Genomic DNA, 23,415 nt, shown 5'->3' on the forward strand with positions numbered 1-23,415 from the left:
ATACCAGATCTCTTTAATACTGATTACACAATAATAGTATATTATTTGAGGGTCAGTAGGTCAGTCTCCTCCCCTGGATGTAAGATGTACCCAATCTGTGTGTAAAGCCAATTGCATGGTCTTTGTACAATCAGTTTCTTGGTTCATAGCAGCCTGACTAGTTGATGGAGTTTTACAGTGCTATTATTCAATTTACCTCCCACCTTCCCCTTCCTATAACACCTTCAATATTGTTTCATGACTAGAGAAACAACTCAGCTTAAACTAGTGATATATTTTTTCTTTATTTCAGTTTTCCTTAATGGAATTTTATCACTGGTCATTTCTAAAATTTCATTCATCCCCAAGCATTTCGGGGACAAATTTTATCAAATTTATTCCAGTGCCAGTTTGATAGACCCCTGCTACTTCACGAGTACATGGGCTATCCCCCAGGCAGACCCTTGCACTACCTGGCTGCCGATGAGACGCCTAGTCTCATCACCTAAGTGGAGAACCCTCGCTTCACATTCCCCGGCTGGCGCATTGTCGGGCAGGCAGGTTCTTCCTTACACTGAAGGTTGCAAGCTGACTTGCTCAGGCAGGAACTCAAAATTGCGTTTGTATGCTGAGTGTTTCTCAAGGGCCAAAATTAAATGATTTTTTAATAAATATTATTATTATTCTAACTGTCTTTCTGCTTTAAGCCAGTATGATTTGCTGAGACTATGTTTTGGTTTACACACAGAAACCCCTTTTATTTGCCTTGGTTGTAGTTTGTTTTGGAGCAGTTTATTTGGTCTTTTTGCTCATTTTAATGTGGGCTAGCTATTATATTGCAATGCTGACTTTATTGAGATTTGCTATATCAGGATCCCTCAACAGTTACACAAACAAAGATTACACAAACAAAAGATTACACAACCTAGGCCTCCTACTGAAACTACAGAAATAATATTTCCATATGAGACTACAAGAAATAATATTTCCATATGAGACCACAAGAAATATATAATAAGAGTTTACAAGAAAATACAATAGAACACTACAAGAAAATATAATACAAGACCACAAAAAAATACAATATGAGATAGCAGGATACAAACACCTTTGAAGTTTGTATAAATAATTTATTTAGTAACAAGATTTCAACAACAATTGTCTTGCTGAATTTCAAACTTAATGTTCATGCAGTCTAGAAGTGTTCTGGTTTGGTTTAACAACTTGCTTGGCAAATATCTACAAAGCTTTTAATTCACAAGCCAATAGCACTTTATATGTTCGATAACTGTAAATGTATTTGCATCATCGCATTCCTAACTGCTTTCTGTGTGGTATGATCTATAAGAAGGATCTCTTTTAAAAAAGTTGTCTTCAGCTTCGTAAATAAACCATACTAATAGGTTCATTTTTTACCTAAAAAAATAATAAACAATATCCTTTACATATGATTTCAATAAATAAATAAATAAAAATCAAATAAATCAACATCATTGCACAGATATAAATTAAATGCCAAATTCTACAAACAGTTTGTGTAATTTGAACTTAAAAATAAGCAGCTGTGTTATTGAAATTGTTGCAAGAATAAAATGGGATATTTAGAAGGCATTTAGTTAATGGCAAATATAATGGCCCTGTAGAAAACTTGCATGAGGATACTATTAGGCATATATCACATAAAATATGACTGTCAAATGACTTAAGTTACAAACTAAAATAAAATGCTCTGCAAGGTGCAAGACTGCAAGTTGATACAACTGCAGAGGTTCTAAAACTAAAACAAACAAATCAACTATTACATAGACATGGAAAACAATGGAATATAGTAGTCTGTTATGCTTCTGAATTACCACCAATCACACCAACAGTGTTGATTTTGAAGTAATTTGATCCAAGAAGACTAACACTATTGTGTGACATTTAAAAATACTTATATTTTTAAGACATTCAAAAGTCCAGTAACTTTGGAATTTACATATAAGATTTTTTCTAATTGATGCTTTATATATATTGTGTGATTAATTTATTTAAATCTGATGATAAAAGTCCCTTTACTCTAGAGCAACAAACCAGAAAATTGAAAAAGAATACAGGGAGCTTCCTTTTATCAATATCTGCAATAATGCAAAAAATAAATACAGGCATAATGGAGTATATTTATAATCTAAAGCTTGTGTCATGTGTTTGACTAGATGCAAATAATAACTACTAACCAACTTTAAACCATTTAGGTACACCTGGTTTCTGTTCTGTTGTATCTCTGGGTTGTCTTGGTCTATCTGCAGAACTTCTTTTGTTTGGCTGTGAACTTGATCCACCAGTTGTTGGTGTATTTTCATCCCCAGGAGAATCTTCTTTTGGAAAACTTATAACAAAAACAACAAATGCATTTTTAATTAGAGAACATGTAAATTTCCATAAGAAAATTTGTTAACAAGTTTTTAATTCAAATTTTCAATTGTTTATTTTACTTTTGGTTATATCTGATAAAGAGAATTGCATTACCTAACAGAACCTTAGGAAATAATAATTTTTTATTATGGATTCATTATTAATGGAATATTTTTCATTGATTGCATAGGTATAGGTATACAAATGCTCTATTTCTTTTTGAATTATAAAACAATCTGTCAATTTCATTTATGAACTAATTGTAAAATCTATAAATTTTTGTCCTTGATACACCAACATAACTGTTATTAGGTAAACCAAATTACTTGTTGTCTTTTCATTTCTAAACTTATCAAGAATGTGTCTATAAATATACGGATGCCCCACTTGCACTTTCATTTTCTATGTGCAGTGGACTGTGAAATTAAGGTCAAAACTTAATATGGTATTAAAATTACAAAGATAGTCTCATAGGGAACTTGCGTACTAAGTTTCAAGTTCATTAGACTTCAACTTCATCAAAAACTACTCTGAGCAAAACATTTAACCTGAAGCGGACACTGTCATTTTCTATGTTAAGTGGACCATGAAATTCTAGTCAAAACTCTAATTTTGATAATAAAATAAGACAGATCATATCAAAGGGAACATGTGTACTAAGTTCAAGTTGATTTGACATCAACTTCATAAAAAAAAACCTTGATCCAAACCCTTTACTTGAAGTGGGAAAGAGGTCAGTGGATGAACGAATGAACAAGCAGACAAACACACTGACCAAAAAACATAATGCTCCTACTAGACGGAGCATAAATAGATGGGTTATGACTGCCAATGTGAAAACTCTCAACAAGAGACTAAATTTGACCCAAATTAACAACTATAGGTCATTTGTACAACCTACAGCAATAAGCAAAGCCAATTAAGTAATTTTACCATTTACTGACTACTTCATCAGCTTTCATCCTGGATTCTACTTCTTTTAACACAGCTTGGCTGAGATAATGCTCTGAAACTAAATAAATAAACTTTTATGTACATATGCATTATATTTCAAGACTTTTCAACTAAAAATAAAACTCAATTACAAAAATAAAAATAACTAGAGGCTCTAAAGAGCCTGTGTCGCTCACCTAGGTATATGTGAATTAAACAAAGGAAGCAGACAGTTCATGACAAAATTGTGTTTAGGTGATTGTGATGTGTTTGTACATCTTACTTTACTGAAAATTCTTGCTGCTTACAATTATCTCTATCTATATTCTAACAACAAGTTGTCCCATTCATCTTAAAATTTCAGAGCAGATAGATCTTGACCAGATAAACAAATTAACCCCTTGTCAGATTTGCTCTAAATGCTTTGGGTTTTTTTTATAAGCCAAAAACTGCATTTTACCCCTATGTTCTATTTTTTAGCCATGGCGGCCATCTTGGATGGTTGGCCAGGTAAAAAAACACACACTTTAGACTAGATACATCAATGATGATTGCGGCCAAGTTTGGATTAATTTGGCCCAGTAGTTTCAGAGGAGAAGATTATTGTAAAAGATCATGGATATTTACGAAAAAGGGTTAAAAATTGGCTATAAAGGGCAATAACTCCTAAAGGGGTCAACTGACCATTTTGGTCATGTTGACTTATTTGTAAATCTTACTTTGCTGAACATTATTGCTGTTTACAGTTTATCTCCATCTATAATAATATTCACGATAATAACCAAAAACAGTAAAATTTCCTTAAAATTACCAATTTAGGGGCAGCAACCCAACAATGGGTTGTCTGATTCATCTGAAAATTTCAGGGAAGATAGATCTTGACCTGATAAACAATTTTACCCCCGTGTCAGATTTGCTCTCAATGCTTTGGTTTTTGAGTTATAAGCCAAAAACTGCATTTTACCCCTATGTTCTCTTTTTAGCCATGGCGGCCATCTTGGATGGTTGGCCGGGTTAAAAAACACAAACTTTAAACAAGATACATCAATGATGCAATGGGTTGTCTGATTCATCTGAAAATTTCAGGGCAGATAGATCTTGACCTGATAAACAATTTGACCCCATGTCAGATTTGCTCTAAATGCTTTGGTTTTTGAGTTTTAGCCATGGCGGCCATCTTGGATGGTTGGCCGGGTTAAAAAACACAAACCTTAAACTAGATACATCAATGATGATTGTGGCCAAGTTTGGTTTAATTTGGCCGAGTAGTTTCAGAGGAGAAGATTTTTGTAAAAGTTAACGCTGGACGACAGATGACAGACGACGGACACCAAGTGATGAGAAAAGCTCACTTGGCCCTTTGGGCCCGGTGAGCTAAAAATGTTCATGTAGGTAAAGAGCCTCATCTGCTTTTCAACATAATTAAAAACAATAATTCATGGTGTTTCCTAGTATTCAATATTTATGGGGATTGATGATGGATTCCAATTTATACCAAATACTTACTTGATAAAATAACAAAGGACTGGATAATGTAATTACCACATTTTCTTTGGAGACTACAGTTATAGCGAACCCTATTGAACCTTTCTATAGATTCACCTGCAAGTTACCTGTCCATTTAAACTTTTGGCAGTTCTATTGTCCCATCTAACAAATACAACAGGTATTGTTCTCTGTATAGTTTATTCACTCAGACCTTTAAATATCTTCTAAGAGAAATATATCACTCATTGATTAATCTACCTCAGTAGAAAATTCATCTGCTAAATTGATAGAAATTACATGTTTCACATAAAAAAAAAATGCCTGTGAATTCATGTTTATTAAACATTTATAATATTTTTTTCAATATGTTCAAAATAAATAATAACTTAATCATAAACAGTTTGTGTTTAAAATAAAATGTATTGTTCGTATGAAAATTTGCATTTTTTAGTTTTTGTTTAGTTATAGAATACTTTTAAGAAGGCCTTAATATGTAAACATCAACATTTTTAGGGTTTTTTTATCAATTTTTTTTTGGAAATAGGAATAATGTTAATCTTTTTTAGGAATCAACTTTTATTAATGTTTGAATCAGTATTTTCATTCAACAGAATGAAAATATAATACATTCAAACTCATACAGTTTTTTATAAATAGTACACATGTTATTTCCATCTAATTTAGCAGATAAATTTTTTACTCAGGTAAATTAATCAATGAGTGATATATTTCTCTTAGAAGAAATTTAAAGGTCCTGGTGAATAAACTATACAGAGAACAATACCTGTTGTATTTGTTAGATGGGACAATAGAACTGCCAAAAGTTTAAATGGACAGGTAACTTGCAGGTGAATCTATAGAAAGGTTCAATAGGGTTCGCTATAAGATTAACCATCATTCTGAAATTGACTCCATTACAACAGTTATCCCAAGTATCAATGTTCTATCAGAAGTTATTGGTTTTCTTTTTATTGACTTCTACCAATAGTTGTGTCAATATTTATAAGTCAGTAAAGCTATGCCTCGTGTTTTTATTGCAACTAAATGCGAAAATCTAAAAAATATGTTAAACTAGACGTGTCTAAGCAACATGAATGGCCCAGTCTCAAAAAGTTGAAAAATCGGCAATTTCAATACCACATGTGGACACAAATATGATGGTAGTCTCACATATCAATAAAAAATCAGCTCATTAACTGTAGGCGTATAGTAAAATAGTCTGTATAACTTTGATTTTCAACAATTTTCAAAGTTTTGAACACTTAATTTTTGTAAAAATTAGCGGAGCAGATCGAAACTTATACTTCATCTGTAACTCGTCATGGTTAGCCCATATACCAAAAACCACCCCAATATCTGAAAGCATTTAGAAAAGAAGTCTGTATATAACTGTGATTTTCAACAATTTATCAAAGTCTAAAGCCCGAAATTACAGCAAAAATTAGCAGAAGGGACTGAAACTTATTCTTGATCTGTAACTCATCATGGTTGACACACATACCAAAATTCAGCCCGACATCTGAAGGCGTTTAGAAAAATAGTCTGTATAACTGTGATTTTCAACAATTTATCAATGCCTAAAGCACTTAATTAAGGAAAAATTAGCGGAGCAGACCAAACTTGAACTTGATCTGTAACTCATCATGGTTAACTCACATACCAAATATCAGCCCAATATCTGAAGGCATTTAAAAAAAAACTCTGTATAATGGTTTGTTGCGAAATGACAAAATGACGGAATTACTGAATTTCGGAATTACAGAATTTCCAAAGTTCATATTTTAATGCAAATAAGTTTCCTACCTTTGCTTTCCTCTACTCCAAAGTAAACAACACAAGCTGGAGCTAATTTAGCCTGAAAATATTTAAAACAATCAAAAGGCTGTGGTTGCAATCCTTATTTTTTAACAACAAGAAAACAGTAGAGATCTGTTAAAAATGTAAAAAATACATTTGATAATATATGAATTGGTATGAATAAGCTTTAATGAGCAAATACTTTCCTGACAAAATTAATATAATTTACATATTTTCCATGTGCATCATTCTAATGTATTCCTGCATTTCACAAGATCTGCTTACTTTGATTTGAAACATTTAGTTTGTTCAGTGCCATTTGTTTGAGATTCGAGAAGTAAACAAAATCATTTTCTATGTTCAGTGGGTAAAAACTCTAATTTGGCATTAAAATTAGAAAAAACAAATCATAGGGAACATGTGTACTAAGTTTCAAGTTGATTGGACTTCAACTTCATCAAAAACTACCTTGACCAAAAACTTTAACCTGAAGCGGGACGAACGGAGAAACGAACTCAACCACAGACCAGAAAACATAATGCCCCTATTCTATCGTAGGTGGGGCATAAAAAAAACTTTAGCCTAAAGCAGGAAGAACAGACAGACAAACAGAATTGACAAACGAACGGACCCACATACCAGAATATATAATGCCTCTCTACTATCATAGGTGGGGCATAAAAAGCTACAGGAAATAAAAATTTGCATATATAGATATTCCCTAAAAAAGATATTATGCAATTTAAGAAGAGGCAGCCATGCAGGAAAAAAAGGTCATTGCATAAATATTCATCAGCTTTATTCCTGTTTTTAATAAATAAGGAAAAATCTTTTACCTCAATCATTGTTGCTGCATTATCTTTTAAAAGCTTCTTTGGTGGAGCTGTGTCTATTACAAAATAAAACATCAATTCTTTATACAAGGGAGATAATAAAATAACTTATCATATACTTAGACTAAATAACATATGATTTTTACTGTATGATAAAAGCAATAAAATAACGTAAATTCCATATTTTTCGAATTGGTGCTTGGCGGGCTGATATGAAAAGTTTATCACATGCTTCGAGTGCTAACACATGACTTTCCGTAACGTTATCGCATGGCATTCCGGTGAAACTCGGCAAATTCCGGAAAATACACCTCAATGCTACGTTTTCACTGAAAAACATTACAAAGTAGTGTACAAAACAATTATTTGGATACTGGAATTTATATTTTGTAAGACAATTTGAAGAAAAAAAAACCCAATCAAATTATTAAACCACAATCAAATTATTAAATAAATGCATTTTTTAAAAGTTTCAAACATAATTTTAGAAAGTTCTGACTTTTAAAAAAAGTTAACTTTTCCAAACAGTGTTCTTTATGTATAATTTTGAATTATTTTTTGTCGTTTTGTCAAAATTTAAATGTTTTTCCTCTCTGTTGAGGCATATGATAGAAAGATTTCATATTGAATGTACTAAATTTTGGGTCCGACGTCCGTGAACTTTTCACTCTTTGAACTTCTATTTGGGAACCATGTATAAGGATTAATATATAATATATGAATCTGTGATTTTTCTCCATCGTTGAAGCATATGATAAAAAGATCATATCATGTCATTTTTCATATCGCATGTATTATCAGCCCTCGAGCCATGCAGCTCTTGGGCTGATATTGAAACTAGGGCTGATAATACATGCGATATGAAAAATGCCATGTAATAATCTGATATTATCATATATTTATATTTATTGTACCCCATGAAAAAACTTATTTGAACATATATTTTATTCATTAAATTTAATGAATTGCCTTAGACGTGTGATATTACTTTTGTTATCAACTGCATCTATTTTCATATCAACTGCTTCAGGTTATTATCGCATGCTTTGCTGTAACGTTATTGGACGTCATTCAGCAAATTCCGGAAAAATATACCTCACTGGTACGTTTTTGTGTAATATATAACAAAGTTGGATACAAAAAAAATAATTTTGGAATCAGAAAAACATATTATTAAAAAATGCAAAACAAATATTACAACAAAAGTATTTTTTCACAGTTTTAAAAATAGTTCTTCTCTGAATGTCTTCTGTTGAAGTATATGATAAAAGGAACATAACATGTCATTTTTCATATCAGTCCCCTTATCAGCCCATGGTCATAATCATCTGTTGGCTCTCAGGCTGATATCATGATATAGGGCTGATAAAGGGTTTGATAAGAAAAATGCCAAGTTATAATCTATATATATATCAAGTTCTTTACAGGGGAGATAATAAAAATAAAATACAAATTCTCTACAGGGGAGATAATGCAGATCTTATTGGTCAATCTTAAATCATATGTTAGGAATATAACAATTTCTGATCAAGATAATCACGAAGAAAGTTGAGAATAAAGTAAAACCTTTCACCCCACTTAAATGTGCATGTGCCTGTTACAAGTCAGGAACCTTGTCAATGGTTTTCTTTCATTATATCAAATTTTTTACTGTGTTGAGAATTTGATTTGATGACAATATGAAATGTTTTTCTCTGCAATTTAGAGCTCTAAATGGGGTATACCAAAGTAGACACTTGTCTTTTGTAGAAATTCAAACATGACCTATAGATGCCTTTTACTTTTATATCTTTAAGTCGCTGGTTTAGTATTTTTTAAGTTACATGCTGTTTTTCTGTAAAAACCTTAAATTTGAAAAAGTAAAGGTACAAATATCTTTTTTTCAGAATTGCATATTAACAAAAGGAAAATAATGCATTTGATTATGAGCAAGTTAACTTTGATATCAGAATAAAAAAGTATACCAAAAGAACGTAATTTGTTCATTTACAACTTACATAAATAAAAGTTAAGGTCTTTATCTTCAAGGTAACTTTTAACATACTTCTTAATGGCAAACACTGTAAAATATAAACATTCAATAACATTAAACTTATATCATATAAATAAAAAATTGTGACAATGAAATTCATATTGGATATACTTACAAATTGATGTGAAACTGGAAATAATGTCCTGTTACAAATGTATGTACACTTTGGAAAACTTTACTTTTTTCAGATGGGCTGTAAAAAATATGTTTTGCTTGATTTAAACCTTTTCAAAACAAATATTATTTGATTGAAACATTTTCAAAACAAATATTACTTGATTGAAACCTTTTTAAAACAAATATTACTTGATTGAAACATTTCCAAAACAAATATTACTTGATTGAAACATTCCAAAACAAATATTACTTGATTGAAACATTTTCAAAACAAATATTACTTGATTGAAACATTTCCAAAACAAATATTACTTGATTGAAACATTCAAAAACAAATATTACTTGATTGAAACATTTTCAAAACAAATATTACTTGATTGAAACATTTCCAAAACAAATATTACTTGATTGAAACATTCCAAAACAAATATTACTTGATTGAAACATTTTCAAAACAAATATTACTTGATTGAAACATTTCCAAAACAAATATTACTTGATTGAAACATTCCAAAACAAATATTACATGATTGAAACATTCCAAAACAAATATTACTTGATTGAAACATTTTCAAAACAAATATTACTTGATTGAAACATTTCCAAAACAAATATTACATGATTGAAACATTAAAAAACAAATATTACTTGATTGAAACATTTTCAAAACAAATATTACTTGATTGAAACATTTCCAAAACAAATATTACTTGATTGAAACATTCCAAAACAAATATTACTTGATAGAAACATTTTCAAAACAAATATTACTTGATTGAAACATTTCCAAAACAAATATTACTTGATTGAAACATTCCAAAACAAATATTACTTGATTGAAACATTTTCAAAACAAATATTACTTGATTGAAACATTTCCAAAACAAATATTACTTGATTGAAACATTCCAAAACAAATATTACTTGATTGAAACCTTTTTAAAACAAATATTACTTGATTGAAACATTTCCAAAACAAATATTACTTGATTGAAACATTCCAAAACAAATATTACTTGATTGAAACATTCCAAAACAAATATTACTTGATTGAAACATTCCAAAACAAATATTACTTGATTGAAACATTTTCAAAACAAATATTACTTGATTGAAACATTTCCAAAACAAATATTACTTGATTGAAACATTCCAAAACAAATATTACATGATTGAAACATTCCAAAACAAATATTACTTGATTGAAACATTTTCAAAACAAATATTACTTGATTGAAACATTTTTAAAACAAATTTTACATGATTCAAACATTTTCAAAACAAATATTACACGATTGAAACATTTTCAAACAAATATTACATGATTGAAACATTTTCAAAACAAATAATACTTGATTAAAACATTTTCAAAACAAATATTACATGATTCAAACATTTTCAAAACAAATAGTACATGATTGAAACATTTTCAAAACAAATAATACTTGATTGAAACATTTTCAAAACAAATATTACTTGATTGAAACATTTTCAAAACAAATATTACTTGATTAAAACATTTTCAAAACAAATAATACTTGATTGAAACATTTTCAAAACAAATAATACTTGATTAAAACATTTTCAAAACAAATAATACTTGATTGAAACATTTTCAAAACAAATAATACTTGATTGAAACATTTTCAAAACAAATATTACATGATTGAAACATTTTCAAAACAAATATTACATGATTGAAACATTTTCAAAACAAATAATTCTTGATTGAAACATTTTCAAAACAAATATTACATGATTGAAACATTTTCAAAACAAATATTACATGATTGAAACATTTTCAAAACAAATATTACATGATTGAAACATTTTCAAAACAAATAATACTTGATTGAAACATTTTCAAAACAAATAATACTTGATTGAAACATTTTCAAAACAAATATCACATGATTCAAACATTTTCAAAACAAATAATACTTGATTAAAACATTTTCAAAACAAATAATACTTGATTGAAACATTTTCAAAACAAATAATACTTGATTGAAACATTTTCAAAACAAATAATACTTGATTGAAACATTTTCAAAACAAATATCACATGATTCAAACATTTTCAAAACAAATAATACTTGATTAAAACATTTTCAAAACAAATAATACTTGATTGAAACATTTTCAAAACAAATAATACTTGATTGAAACATTTTCAAAACAAATATTACATGATTCAAACATTTTCAAAACAAATATTACATGATTGAAACATTTTCAAAACAAATAATTCTTGATTGAAACATTTTCAAAACAAATATTACATGATTGAAACATTTTCAAAACAAATATTACATGATTGAAACATTTTCAAAACAAATATTACATGATTCAAACATTTTCAAAACAAATAATACTTGATTAAAACATTTTCAAAACAAATAATACTTGATTGAAACATTTTCAAAACAAATAATACTTGATTGAAACATTTTCAAAACAAATATTACATGATTGAAACATTTTCAAAACAAATAATACTTGATTGAAACATTTTCAAAACAAATAATACTTGATTAAAACATTTTCAAAACAAATATTACATGATTCAAACATTTTCAAAACAAATAGTACATGATTGAAACATTTTCAAAACAAATAATACTTGATTGAAACATTTTCAAAACAAATATTACTTGATTGAAACATTTTCAAAACAAATAATACTTGATTAAAACATTTTCAAAACAAATATTACATGATTGAAACATTTTCAAAACAAATAATTCTTGATTGAAACATTTTCAAAACAAATATTACATGATTGAAACATTTTCAAAACAAATATTACATGATTGAAACATTTTCAAAACAAATATTACATGATTCAAACATTTTCAAAACAAATAATACTTGATTAAAACATTTTCAAAACAAATAATACTTGATTGAAACATTTTCAAAACAAATAATACTTGATTGAAACATTTTCAAAACAAATATTACATGATTGAAACATTTTCAAAACAAATAATACTTGATTGAAACATTTTCAAAACAAATAATACTTGATTAAAACATTTTCAAAACAAATATTACATGATTCAAACATTTTCAAAACAAATAGTACATGATTGAAACATTTTCAAAACAAATAATACTTGATTGAAACATTTTCAAAACAAATATTACTTGATTGAAACATTTTCAAAACAAATAATACTTGATTAAAACATTTTCAAAACAAAAAATACTTGATTGAAACATTTTCAAAACAAATAATTCTTGATTAAAACATTTTCAAAACAAATAATACTTGATTGAAACATTTTCAAAACAAATAATACTTGATTGAAACATTTTCAAAACAAATAATACTTGATTGAAACATTTTCAAAACAAATTTTACATGATTCAAACATTTTCAAAACAAATATTACATGATTGAAACATTTTCAAACAAATATTACATGATTGAAACATTTTCAAAACAAATAATACTTGATTAAAACATTTTCAAAACAAATATTACATGATTCAAACATTTTCAAAACAAATAGTACATGATTGAAACATTTTCAAAACAAATAATACTTGATTGAAACATTTTCAAAACAAATATTACTTGATTGAAACATTTTCAAAACAAATAATACTTGATTGAAACATTTTCAAAACAAATAATACTTGATTAAAACATTTTCAAAACAAATAATACTTGATTGAAACATTTTCAAAACAAATAATACTTGATTGAAACATTTTCAAAACAAATATTACATGATTGAAACATTTTCAAAACAAATATTACATGATTGAAACATTTTCAAAACAAATAATTCTTGATTGAAACATTTTCAAAACAAATATTACATGATTGAAACATTTTCAAAACAAATATTACATGATTGAAACATTTTCAAAACAAATATTACATGATTCAAACATTTTCAAAACAAATATTACATGATTCAAACATTTTCAAAACAAATAATACTTGATTGAAACATTTTCAAAACAAATAATACTTGATTGAAACATTTTCAAAACAAATATTACATGATTGAAACATTTTCAAAACAAATAATACTTGATTGAAACATTTTCAAAACAAATAATACTTGATTAAAACATTTTCAAAACAAATATTACATGATTCAAACATTTTCAAAACAAATAGTACATGATTGAAACATTTTCAAAACAAATAATACTTGATTGAAACATTTTCAAAACAAATATTACTTGATTGAAACATTTTCAAAACAAATAATACTTGATTAAAACATTTTCAAAACAAAAAATACTTGATTGAAACATTTTCAAAACAAATAATTCTTGATTAAAACATTTTCAAAACAAATAATACTTGATTGAAACATTTTCAAAACAAATAATACTTGATTGAAACATTTTCAAAACAAATATTACATGATTGAAACATTTTCAAAACAAATATTACATGATTGAAACATTTTCAAAACAAATAATACTTGATTGAAACATTTTCAAAACAAATAATACTTGATTGAAACATTTTCAAAACAAATATTACATGATTCAAACATTTTCAAAACAAATAATACTTGATTCAAACATTTTCAAAACAAAAAATATTACTTGATTGAAACATTTTAAAACAAATATTACTTGATTGAAACATTTTCAAAACAAATAATACTTGATTGAAACATTTTCAAAACAAATATTACATGATTGAAACATTTTCAAAACAAATATTACATGATTGAAACATTTTCAAAACAAATATTACATGATTGAAACATTTTCAAAACAAATGTTACATGATTCAAACATTTTCAAAACAAATAATACTTGATTAAAACCTTTTCAAAACAAATAATACTTGATTGAAACATTTTCAAAACAAATAATACTTGATTGAAACATTTTCAAAACAAATATTACATGATTGAAACATTTTCAAAACAAATATTACATGATTGAAACATTTTCAAAACAAATAATACTTGATTAAAACCTTTTCAAAACAAATAATACTTGATTGAAACATTTTCAAAACAAATAATACTTGATTGAAACATTTTCAAAACAAATATTACATGATTGAAACATTTTCAAAACAAATATTACATGATTCAAACATTTTCAAAACAAATAATACTTGATTCAAACATTTTCAAAACAAAAAATATTACTTGATTGAAACATTTTCAAAACAAATATTACTTGATTGAAACATTTTCAAAACAAATATTACATGAATGAAACATTTTCAAAACAAATATTACATGATTCAAACATTTTCAAAACAAATATTACTTGATTGAAACATTTTCAAAACAAACATTACATGATTGAAACATTTTCAAAACAAATATTACATGATTGAAACATTTTCAAAACAAATATTACTTGATTGAAACATTCCAAAACAAATATTACTTGATTGAAACATTTTCAAAACAAATATTACTTGATTGAAACATTTTCAAAACAAATAATACTTGATTGAAACATTTTCAAAACAAATATTACATGATTGAAACATTTTCAAAACAAATATTACATGATTGAAACATTTTCAAAACAAATAATTCTTGATTGAAACATTTTCAAAACAAATATTACATGATTGAAACATTTTCAAAACAAATATTACATGATTGAAACATTTTCAAAACAAATATTACATGATTCAAACATTTTCAAAACAAATAATACTTGATTAAAACATTTTCAAAACAAATAATACTTGATTGAAACATTTTCAAAACAAATAATACTTGATTGAAACATTTTCAAAACAAATATTACATGATTGAAACATTTTCAAAACAAATAATACTTGATTGAAACATTTTCAAAACAAATAATACTTGATTAAAACATTTTCAAAACAAATATTACATGATTCAAACATTTTCAAAACAAATAGTACATGATTGAAACATTTTCAAAACAAATAATACTTGATTGAAACATTTTCAAAACAAATATTACATGATTGAAACATTTTCAAAACAAATATTACATGATTGAAACATTTTCAAAACAAATAATACTTGATTGAAACATTTTCAAAACAAATAATACTTGATTGAAACATTTTCAAAACAAATATTACATGATTCAAACATTTTCAAAACAAATAATACTTGATTCAAACATTTTCAAAACAAAAAATATTACTTGATTGAAACATTTTAAAACAAATATTACTTGATTGAAACATTTTCAAAACAAATAATACTTGATTGAAACATTTTCAAAACAAATATTACATGATTGAAACATTTTCAAAACAAATATTACATGATTGAAACATTTTCAAAACAAATATTACATGATTCAAACATTTTCAAAACAAATAATACTTGATTAAAACCTTTTCAAAACAAATAATACTTGATTGAAACATTTTCAAAAAAAATAATACTTGATTGAAACATTTTCAAAACAAATATTACATGATTGAAACATTTTCAAAACAAATATTACATGATTGAAACATTTTCAAAACAAATAAAAAACAAATATTACATGATTGAAACATTTTCAAAACAAATAATACTTGATTAAAACCTTTTCAAAACAAATAATACTTGATTGAAACATTTTCAAAACAAATAATACTTGATTGAAACATTTTCAAAACAAATATTACATGATTGAAACATTTTCAAAACAAATATTACATGATTCAAACATTTTCAAAACAAATAATACTTGATTCAAACATTTTCAAAACAAAAAATATTACTTGATTGAAACATTTTCAAAACAAATATTACTTGATTGAAACATTTTCAAAACAAATATTACATGAATGAAACATTTTCAAAACAAATATTACATGATTGAAACATTTTCAAAACAAATATTACTTGATTGAAACATTTTCAAAACAAACATTACATGATTGAAACATTTTCAAAACAAATATTACATGATTGAAACATTTTCAAAACAAATATTACTTGATTGAAACATTCCAAAACAAATATTACTTGATTGAAACATTTTCAAAACAAATATTACATGATTGAAACATTTTCAAAACAAATATTACATGATTGAAACATTTTCAAAACAAATATTTCATGATTGAAACATTTTCAAAACAAATATTACTTGATTGGAAACTTTTGAAAAACGTATTTTACTTCATTGAAACCCTTTGAAATCTAATTATAACTTGATTGAAACCCTTTGAAATCTAATTATTAATTGATTGAAACCTTTTTGATCTTTCATAAGTAATTGATTAATGTCCTTTGATCTCTAATTATTAACTGATAATACAAGATGATTAACCAATTGACTTGTATTTAAAAGGCTTAACTTAAGTGAATACTTTTAACTACAAACACAAGGCAATTCTAATTTTGAGAAAATATCTTTATCATAAATAGGGGTCCATATCAAGCAAAATCATAAACTTTCCACCATCATATCTTCTCACAACTCTCAAACACCAATACAACTATGGATTCCTCTACTATTTTGTCTTATGCCAAGAAGCTGAAGACTTTACTCACATCCCATGGCCAAGCTGTGACCCAACTGAACTTATTAGGTATATTTTCCTCTTCTTTTTTTAAAAAATTTAATCAAAGTTTTTCTTTTAAGAGTTGTCAATATGAAAATTTGAGTCAAATGTGAATATGAAAAATAAAATAAAAATATGTCTACAGTAAATGTTTGCAAACAAAATTTGTATGAACTTTATTCTAATTTACATTTTAAGTTTCAAAATGTCTATTTAATATATGAACACTCAAAACTATTTTATGGAATTTTAACAATATTTTTTTCTTGTTTACAGAAAGTAAGATCCAGCAGCTTGACCACTACTTGTTTACAGCAGACATCGATGGTGCCCATGGTTACAGTCTACGTCTGCAGACCCATAAGTCAACTACACTTGGTATTCGTAAAATGTACAACCTATACAGAGAGAAGAAATGGAACCAAATCCAAGAGTTATCTACCCTTATAATGAAGTCTGCCAACTCCACACCATCATCATCAGAGATTGATAACCAACCAGCTAGTCCATCCACGAGACAACTACTTGAGAATGACAGCACTGTCCATTCACTTACAGAAGACTTCTGTGTGTTTGCCAGAGACATTTAAACTCTTTAATTATGAATATTTTGAAAGAAAGTGCTTTTTGATATCTAATTTGCAATTTGTATTGTATGTGCTTATGTCATATGTTTTTTTTGTTACAATTGTGATACTTTTGTGAATGTTTAGTGCTTAATTTTGTGATCTATCTTTATTAAAAAATATGAAATGAAAAAAAATAATCTTATCATGATGAATGTGATCAACAACATAACTGTAAATTGTACACACATGATAATAACAAAATATGAAGTTCATGCACTCTTCATAATCAAAGAGCTGAAAGCTCTGAAGAAAAATGACACCACTGTCTCTTATATTGGGATAGTTTTTATGCAAGTCTTGATTTTCACATACCGTAATTAGTTTAACAATGCAACATGTCTCGTAAGCATATAATTGATATTCGTATATGTGTGTGTGTGAAGTGAAGGTGACAACTGGCTGGTTTTTTAAGACAAATGAATAGGTCAAGACTAGCTGAATTGTACAAATAAATACCGTAGAAAGGCTTGTATATTTCTCACTGGTACATAGTCTGAATCTGAGTCCGTTCGCTTCCATTCACGTTTGCACCCACTCATTTTCACCCCTTTCACTTTCACACCCTACATGTTCGCACCCAATCTTAATTGGTTTCGTGTTTAATAACTATGTAAGCAAGTGTTTTCTTATAAGTATAATTGTTGTCATTGTCTCAAAATAAAGTGAGACAGCAATTTTTTTTTTGTGTTGAATAAATCTTAATTATGTTTTGGATAAGGTATTGCTAAAAATAATAATAATCCTTTCTCAATAAAGTGGTATTTTGTCAACGTTTTATTTTGTGTTGAATAACTCTTAATCATGTTTTGGTTAGTGTATTGCTATAACTTGTTTCATTGACTTGTTTCAAAATGAAGCGAGATTCTGACTATGTTTGTTTCTGCGTGTTGAATAAATTTTATCATGTTTTGGTTATATTAGTGGATTGCTATATTTTGGTTTCTATGTTATATTGTTTCGTTGTTTCAGATCAATGGGACCAAGCTGTTAAAAACAATTATCTTTTGTGTTTTTTCCTTTAAAATCTTCAATGTTTTACTCATACCAAGCTATAAATACATTCAGTATTTACACCAAAGCAATTTAAAACAACAACCATAATTTTCCAATTATTCAACTTGAATTTGAATTAAAATTGGGCGTGAATGAGTAGAGTGTGAATGTGCGAACGTGTAGGGTGCGAAAATGTATTGGGCACAAACAGACCTGATGCCACACAGTCTGAACCCCCTTCTCCCACAAAATATTAAGTAAATAATCTTTTTGTTACTGCTATCAAAGGTCTAATGAAACTCAGATAGTTTCAAACATTTGTCAAAGAATTCTAGTCAAACTGGCACCTAGTTAAATTGGCACCTGAACGTCGTAGGAAGGCGTCCCAGAAAAATAATAAAATAGCCTTGCCAGACGTCATAATTATTTGGACTAATACATGAGATATTGTGTATTTTTCTGCATTATTTTAACCAGTTGAGCATTTTACAGGATTGTTGGTTTAATGCTGTTTAAACTTTACTGAAAAACAAACACCTTAAATTTGCTAATTATTTGGCATGAAAGTTTGATTTATTGAAAGGGACTCATAGTTTTCCATTTTATTTTAATAATTGACTTGTTTTTACAATTACACAAATTGTCTAATTGTTAAAACAACAGCTTTGGTAAGGGCTTCGTTGTTTACCTTTATACACTACATATTCACTTTCGTTTCGTGGTTTACCAAAATACACAACAACATATTCACTATGTACTTGGTAACAGTAATTAATTAATTGAATAGAAAATATTATATCAAATATTATTGGATGCCGAATTGACGTCGAATAGGTGCTGATTTGACTAGATGCCAATTTAACCAGGTGCCGACTTGACTTGTAAGTTTCAATTCCTCTGCGATCGTTTGCGGTATTTTCTTGAGAAAACCTATTTTCCATCATCAAAGAGAAGAAGAAACTGCTTTAAAATGATTCTGGAACGCTTCATGATTGTTAAAATAAGTTTAATTCACTCAAAAACAATTTTAAAACTTGCGATTAAACAGGAAGTTTCCAAAGCACGTGTAAAAGAAGAAATTAACCGGTGAGAGTGGAAATCCGTATATGACAGATATCCCTATAGTACGACTTTGAAAGAAAAACAGTTCAATCCTTTTGTAAAACAATCTTTAATATACCTATCACATTAATGTTTGAATGGTCTTAAGCTTATTCAAACCATATAAGTCGGTATGAAACACCAAAACGGAATGAACAATAACCGATTACGTTTTGTAGTTTACAAATTCTAAAACTGGTTCCCGTCAAACTACAACACTTTGTTCGAGTGTAGTGGAATACTGTGAAAGTACTTTTATTCGTGGGGTACCAATTTTCGTGGTTTTCGTGGATGACTTCATCCACGAATTTAAGTGTCCAACGAAATAAAACAACTATTGTCCAAATCAAGACATGGAACGATCCCTATGAAGGTTTGACTACTGATATGATCTAGAGAATTTTTTGAATAACCTTAAATCTGAGTATACTTTAATAGCAGTCACAGAACTACAACTACATGCAGGATTATACCCATTTAATCTTTAATAACCTAAACTGTACAACTTTTGATCTTTTAATTCCCATAAAAATATATTTTTTCGATGAAAGTCAGATTTCCGGTATTGATATGCCAGTATGATAAAGTGTTCATTTTATATCGTCATAGTTCAAGTACATATGGGAAATAAATAATGTCATGCTGGGCTTGATTATTATAAGAATTCTTTGACAATTCAAGATACGTTTATAGCATTTGTTTATGATACTGATTTCTGTAGGTGACATGTTTATGGCCTAATAAACACCTTTGATGGCCCTTAATCTGTTGATCACTTTATCTTCGGTTAATTAGTGTTGTCACTACGATTTACACGGGTCAATGTTTACTTTGCAATTTCCTTCAATCCAGACTATTTGTAACCTTCGTTTCTAAAGGTTTAATTTTTAATTATTTTTTTTTAGAAATCTTAAATCCACGAATTTAAAAACCCACGAACATGTAAATATTGCTGAAACCACGAAAATTGATACCCACGAATTAAAGTACTTTCACAGTACAAGCAAAAACCAGTGTAAACTGGGTCCTGGTTGGTTTAATACTACACAATGATGCATAATGATAACACAAGCAGATTCCAGTTTGTTTGGAAAATAGGAAATACGAAACCAAGCGCAGTAGGCAGAGCAATGTAATGAAGTTCAGGTCGGCAGTTATGGAACAATGACTGCGTCATTTTCCAAAAAAAACACATTTATACATATGTGTGCATATCTTAGTAAATATCATACCAGTTTCCCTAGGTCTGAACAGTCCCTGAAGAACAAGTTTGTCAGCAAACTGTATCCTAATAACTACCCTCTCATATTTATTATACTGTTCTTCTAACTTTTGTCTTCTCATGGATTGGGTCATCAAAAGCTGTTCTTCTTCACTTTAAAAAAGGTGAATAAGATCAGTATTGTGTGTATAGTAGAAAGTTAGTCAAAAAAAAACTTCCTCAAAACTCTGAAAATCACACCTGAAGTCCTGAAAATCAATCATATAACGTTGAAACCTAATATTAAATGATATTAGAAAAAGAGGACCAGTTAAATACATGTATAACAATTAATCACATGCTAAATATGTTTTTTCCATGGACACCCTCTTGAATATGAACTATTTCTGTATTCTTATGTGAAAAACAATTTCATTTCTTACTTTTTCTTTTGTAAATCCTGCATCATTGTTCTCACATCTTTTTCAGTCACCTCAAAAAAACCTTCTGAAATTTCTACAAAAAAGAGACAAATGTTAATGACTTCAGATAAAAGGCCTTCATTAGTTGAGATAGACATATATACTCATTATCTTGTTTAAAAAATGTTCTTGAAGTACAAAATGTATAAATTTCATATTTTTAATATTAACATGGTAGTTATAAATATTAACTGACAGTGCTTCTTAAGCCTTGAAAGGCTGGCTGATTTACTTTGTATTAATGTGTTTAAAATTGCAATATCAGGTTATGCTGTAAATAAAAGTATATATATAACTTTTTCACGTTTTTGGTCTTTTGGAAAATGTTGTTTGTGCTGTTTTTAGATCCTTCTACAACGAAATTTGTTTGACATGCACACATATAAAAATTGCGGTTTTTATCCAACGCAGTCATAGGTTTGAACGTAGTTTTCAATTTAGACTTGTTTATATTTTTTGTTTGGGCATGTATCATATTTTCCCTCCGGTTTATATGATCCGTTCATCCTATATTGTCTCTTAAAATTCAAGAGTCAATCTTAAAGTCATAAGAAACCTCAAATCAAAAAAAAAAATTCATATGTTTTTTATAACTCAATGGATAGTTTTCATTGTAAAACTTATGTACATATACTTTTTTCTAAAGAAAATTCTTTATTTTTTTCATATTTAGAAGAAGTTTACTTTATTTGAATTGCTTCCTTCCAGCAAGCAATTCCCCCGATATATTTTCCGTATGCAAGGTGACCTCAGTGTGACCCATCTCGTAAAAATCCGGTGACCACAATACGCATGGATGTCCTTAAAATAAACTATTATCTGAATTTACATGTTAAACACGTGCTCAAATTCCATGCTTTTTTGTTTATTTTTCGTCAATTGTTGACAAACAGGTGACAATCGTTCAACTTCGGCTTCAAAACACGAACTTTAATTACCTGCCATATTTTCACAACAACACTGACCAATTGAAAAAAAAATTGACGATTATACGAAATTTACACGAAAAAAATGATAAATTCGAGCACAGAAGACTAAGTTTATGATGTTTGTATGCATTGGTTTAAGAATTGGAAGAACATTATTTTTCACCGGTCACTCGTTTCTTATGACTTTAAATTGAGAGTAAATTATATGGCCTTCCAAATGCCGTTTCGATCCCTAACATCACTGAAGAGACATATATTGTCGAAATCTAGATCTGGTGTACTAAAGAAATATTGACACCGAATGTTTGTGGCAAAACATTGTAGCCACTAGTTAACAAAAATATTTTTTTCTGTGACGTATTAAATTTATATTCAGATCCATTTTGTTACATCTTGTGATCAATTTTATTTGGCAATCGTCAATAGCAGTCAGCAGGGTTTAAGAACATCAGTTGTTCGACCTGTTAGTCAAATGCGTTTTGTTTAAATATACTTTTTCAAGTTTTTGGTCTTTTGGAAAATGTTGTTTGTGCTGTTTTTAGATCCTTCTACAACGAAATTTGTTTGAAATGCACACGTATAAAAATTGCGGTTTTTATCCAACGCAATCATAGGTTTGAACGTAGTTTTCAATTTAGACTCGTATATATATACTATGTATACTGTAAACCAACTTAATTTCCTGAGCAATTTATTTTCGTGACTTTTGCGATTAGAAAAACTAGAACACACCTGCGAAATTGCAGGCATTCAGAGCGTATTTGAAAGGATGTAAAGTGTTGTAGGAAGAATTTTATAAAAGATTTAATGACTTGAGAATTTCAGGAAAAGTATCAAAAGTCATAGGTACTTGGGGACAGAAAAAATGTTTTTTTTAACCCTCCTCCTTTATTTCCAAAATTCCCATTTTTAGTTTTCTATTATTTTCATTATGAACATACATTTAGTGTACATGTATTATGAACATTCCAGTCAGGAGCCTGTTATTCAGTGGTTCAGTGATATTTGTTTTTCG

General features: G+C 27.8%; 1 protein-coding gene across 1 annotated transcript in view; it reads right to left on the reverse strand.

The window, feature by feature from the left end:
- Positions 1 to 1,116: 1,116 nt before the first annotated feature.
- Positions 1,117 to 23,415, reverse strand: part of LOC134724865 (tether containing UBX domain for GLUT4-like) — a 36,678-nt gene continuing 14,379 nt past the window's right edge. The window contains exons 11-18 of the mRNA XM_063588175.1: positions 21,433 to 21,505; positions 21,021 to 21,163; positions 9,422 to 9,484; positions 7,428 to 7,480; positions 6,598 to 6,649; positions 3,307 to 3,385; positions 2,196 to 2,347; positions 1,117 to 1,395 (exon numbers count right to left, since the gene is read on the reverse strand). Of these exons, the coding sequence (XP_063444245.1) occupies positions 1,385 to 1,395; positions 2,196 to 2,347; positions 3,307 to 3,385; positions 6,598 to 6,649; positions 7,428 to 7,480; positions 9,422 to 9,484; positions 21,021 to 21,163; positions 21,433 to 21,505 (626 nt within the window). The 3' untranslated portion in view covers positions 1,117 to 1,384. The remainder of the gene's footprint in view (positions 1,396 to 2,195; positions 2,348 to 3,306; positions 3,386 to 6,597; positions 6,650 to 7,427; positions 7,481 to 9,421; positions 9,485 to 21,020; positions 21,164 to 21,432; positions 21,506 to 23,415) is intronic.

This window comes from Mytilus trossulus, chromosome 7 (genome assembly GCF_036588685.1).
Source record: "Mytilus trossulus isolate FHL-02 chromosome 7, PNRI_Mtr1.1.1.hap1, whole genome shotgun sequence".
Lineage (NCBI taxonomy): Eukaryota > Metazoa > Mollusca > Bivalvia > Mytilida > Mytilidae > Mytilus > Mytilus trossulus.